General features: G+C 29.7%; 1 protein-coding gene across 1 annotated transcript in view; it reads right to left on the bottom strand.

Annotated features, from left to right (window-relative positions):
* Positions 1 to 3,078: 3,078 nt before the first annotated feature.
* LOC113371095 (regulator of nonsense transcripts 1-like) overlaps positions 3,079 to 3,099 on the bottom strand; it is a 3,518-nt gene continuing 3,497 nt past the window's right edge. The window contains exon 5 of the mRNA XM_026611740.1: positions 3,079 to 3,090. Coding sequence (XP_026467525.1) covers positions 3,079 to 3,090 — 12 coding nt within the window. The remainder of the gene's footprint in view (positions 3,091 to 3,099) is intronic.

The following is a 3,099-nucleotide window of genomic DNA, read 5'->3' as shown; positions in this document are numbered from 1 at the left end:
TCCATACGTTTCGAATCTCTATCTTTGATACCTCTTCAGTTCAAAAATTTAATGAAAAAACATAAACACTACATGAAACTATGTACCTTCAAAACTATACTAAAAACAAAAAGTATTTCATTAAGAAAAATTAAATTATTATTAATATATAAATAAAAACATGTTAATTATATTTCAAATATAATTAACTTCCCCTAGGGTAGTTATAGTGAAGTTTTTGCATTTCTTAACCTTTTGAAGGTTTCTGAACATTTTGGCATACCTCAGAAATGTATGTGTGTGTGTTTTGTGTTGTTGTATGTCCGCATTTTTTAGTCCACATTTTCGGGCGCACGGATTAACCGATTTGAATGGTTTAAAAAACATTAGATTCCTATTGATAGGTAGCTGAGCTGATTAGTTTTTTTAAAAAGATTTTAATTTTAATTCTTGCTAAAGTTCTAATGCTCACTTATATACTTTCAATAAATGATTTTAAATTTGCAATTCGGTTTATATAATTCTTATAAATATTAGACAATGTTACAGTATTTATTTATAATAGTCTATTTGAAAACATTTAATATTCTTCAAACATCGTTACATTATGGGAAGGCCCAGCAATTTTCCTTAAGGCACGATGCCATACGCCACTAGTTTATATTAAATATCGTTAAATTCTACAACATCCGCAAGGAAATTTTAACATATTTAACTTTTGTAATTATTTATATATATTTCGTATAAGTGGTATGAATAAATTGAGAAAATTTTAAACTGTTTGTTATAATTCACATACAATTATCTGATTATAAAGTATCTTTCACAAACTTTTCAGTTCACTACAATCATCTATTTTAAAATTCATCATATTCTTATAACAATAGATAAATAATTTAAGTTTTACCAAAAAAGAAACTTGCTAAATGCATATCGAAAGAATATTTAATAAGAAATGACGATTTTGGGAATATGTATTGCATATAGAATAAGTTTATAATACTAATAAAATTTAAATCTAAGCTTCTTTTTAATATTTACCATTCATCGGTTAATTAATCAATAATTTCTCTTACAGATTGATTCAACTTCAGCAAGCACTTCAACCAGAATTTTGTTGTGGATTTTATTAAAGGTATGTTGTGATTTTTGTTTATATATATATATATATATATATAATAACTCTATATATATATATATATATATATATATATATATATATATCAGTATCCATACTCACGAATTCTTACATCTGTAAAGCTCGGTGCCTTCATATATGTGTGTAATACAATTTATCGCCGTAATTTTTCACTGTGCATACACGGGGTGTGTAAGTTATTAATGTAGCCTTTCGCCCCGAAACAGATATCATAAATAATCGAGTCGGATCATTTTACGCCCCTCAGTAAATGCGATTTATATATTTATATATATATATATATATATATATATATATGTATATATTATATATATATGTATATATTATATATATATATATGTATATATATATATATATATATATATATGTATACATTGCGTTCAGAAAACTCCCCGAGCACATAGCTACATATTTTTGTATGAAACTGTTAGATATATTGATTGATATTTATGTTCAAACGAATAAAGAAAATCAAACTTTACAACACGCACATGTGCGTACGTATAATGTGGAAGATTTATCGAAGAATGGTAATATTGAGAATTTATTTTCACACAAGTTATTATTATGTTGTTTAAGAACATTTCATATACATATATTTTACACGCTACCTGATTGGAGTTGATCTTACAATGTATAAACTATTTTTTAATACTAAATCCAAACTATAAATTATAAATTTTTCAATACTAAATACTAAATATAATATTAATTTATTATATGACCAAAAATTGAGATTCTTTCACCTCGTTAAAATGTATCAACAACAAAATCAATTTAAAATACATGTCATAATTCATATAATGTCAAATTCGATCCAAAGATTTACTTTGTTATATATCCGAAAAACAAATCGACGATCGGCTTACAGCATGAAATTCGATCAGTCGCAAACCAAAATCATTGCTTTTGGAGTTCCTTCGTTTATAAATTATAATTATCTAATCAACAATTATAAAGACGCGAAATGTCTCCAAATGTACAAAATTTAAAAACATAAACAAAAGCAGAGCAATTTTTATACCGACGCAACGTCAAATCAAAATGTCAGATTCAATATTTTAAATTCCATTAATTTTCCAAAGTTTAACATAATTTGTAATAGTTTCACACCACATAAATAAACCGAGCCATCCCAAATAAAATGCCCGAAGGAAAAAAAAGTAAAGCGCCGATTGAAGATCCCGTTCTTGCAAAGCTAGTAAAACAGTCAGAATGTACGGCAGACGGGAACAAAACCAAAATGCTGATGTACAACAAGGCGGAGTATGTACGAGCAAAGTTCGATTTAAGGCCAGATTGCACAATCAAAACTGATAAATGTGATAACAATTTAAATAAAGGCGATAAGCCAACTATCTATCCCGAATCCTCAGGGGCAAGAATCATGAAGTTGAAACCAACCCAACCGCCATGCCCAAAACCCAATACTAGACCCAACCATGCTCCTATTTTTGAAATGGGCCATCGGATCAGAATGTGCACAGTTGAAGAAATGCATCAAATGTGTCCAGAACCATGTTTCAAACCATCTCCACCTCCAAAGCCTCGTCTTTTACTGAGAATTGGATCTCTGGCGATCAAGATGGCAATCGCTGGATCCTTGGTTTGGTGGACTTATGACATCGGCCTTTGGGGCGATGGATATCAAAGTGAGCGTCTGTGGCAAGGTACGGTAAATGCAATATTTGGCCCAGAGAAAAAGAAAGAGCGTGATAGCAAATGCCCTACAGGTATTGAGAAAGGTATGTACGAATTCAGAGATGCTTATAATCGTACTGCAATTGCAATTACCGCAGCAATTGCTAATCTTCCTTACTCTGTCTTACCGGAATCGATGACAAAATCTAAGAATTGTAAAGAAAATATGACCCAACAAACATCTGGCGCGTGCCATCTCGTCACGATCTTTGCTGAAAACCCTGCAGAAAAATGATAATTTAGAAAATAATCTGCAAATT

The sequence above is a fragment of the Ctenocephalides felis genome, unplaced genomic scaffold, assembly GCF_003426905.1.
Source record: "Ctenocephalides felis isolate EL2017-DRISC unplaced genomic scaffold, ASM342690v1 CF-g0.4_SCAFFOLD_01492, whole genome shotgun sequence".
In the NCBI taxonomy this organism is placed as follows: domain Eukaryota; kingdom Metazoa; phylum Arthropoda; class Insecta; order Siphonaptera; family Pulicidae; genus Ctenocephalides; species Ctenocephalides felis.
The sequence above is the reverse complement of the archived record's forward strand: the minus strand, read 5'-3'. Positions and strand labels throughout refer to the sequence as shown.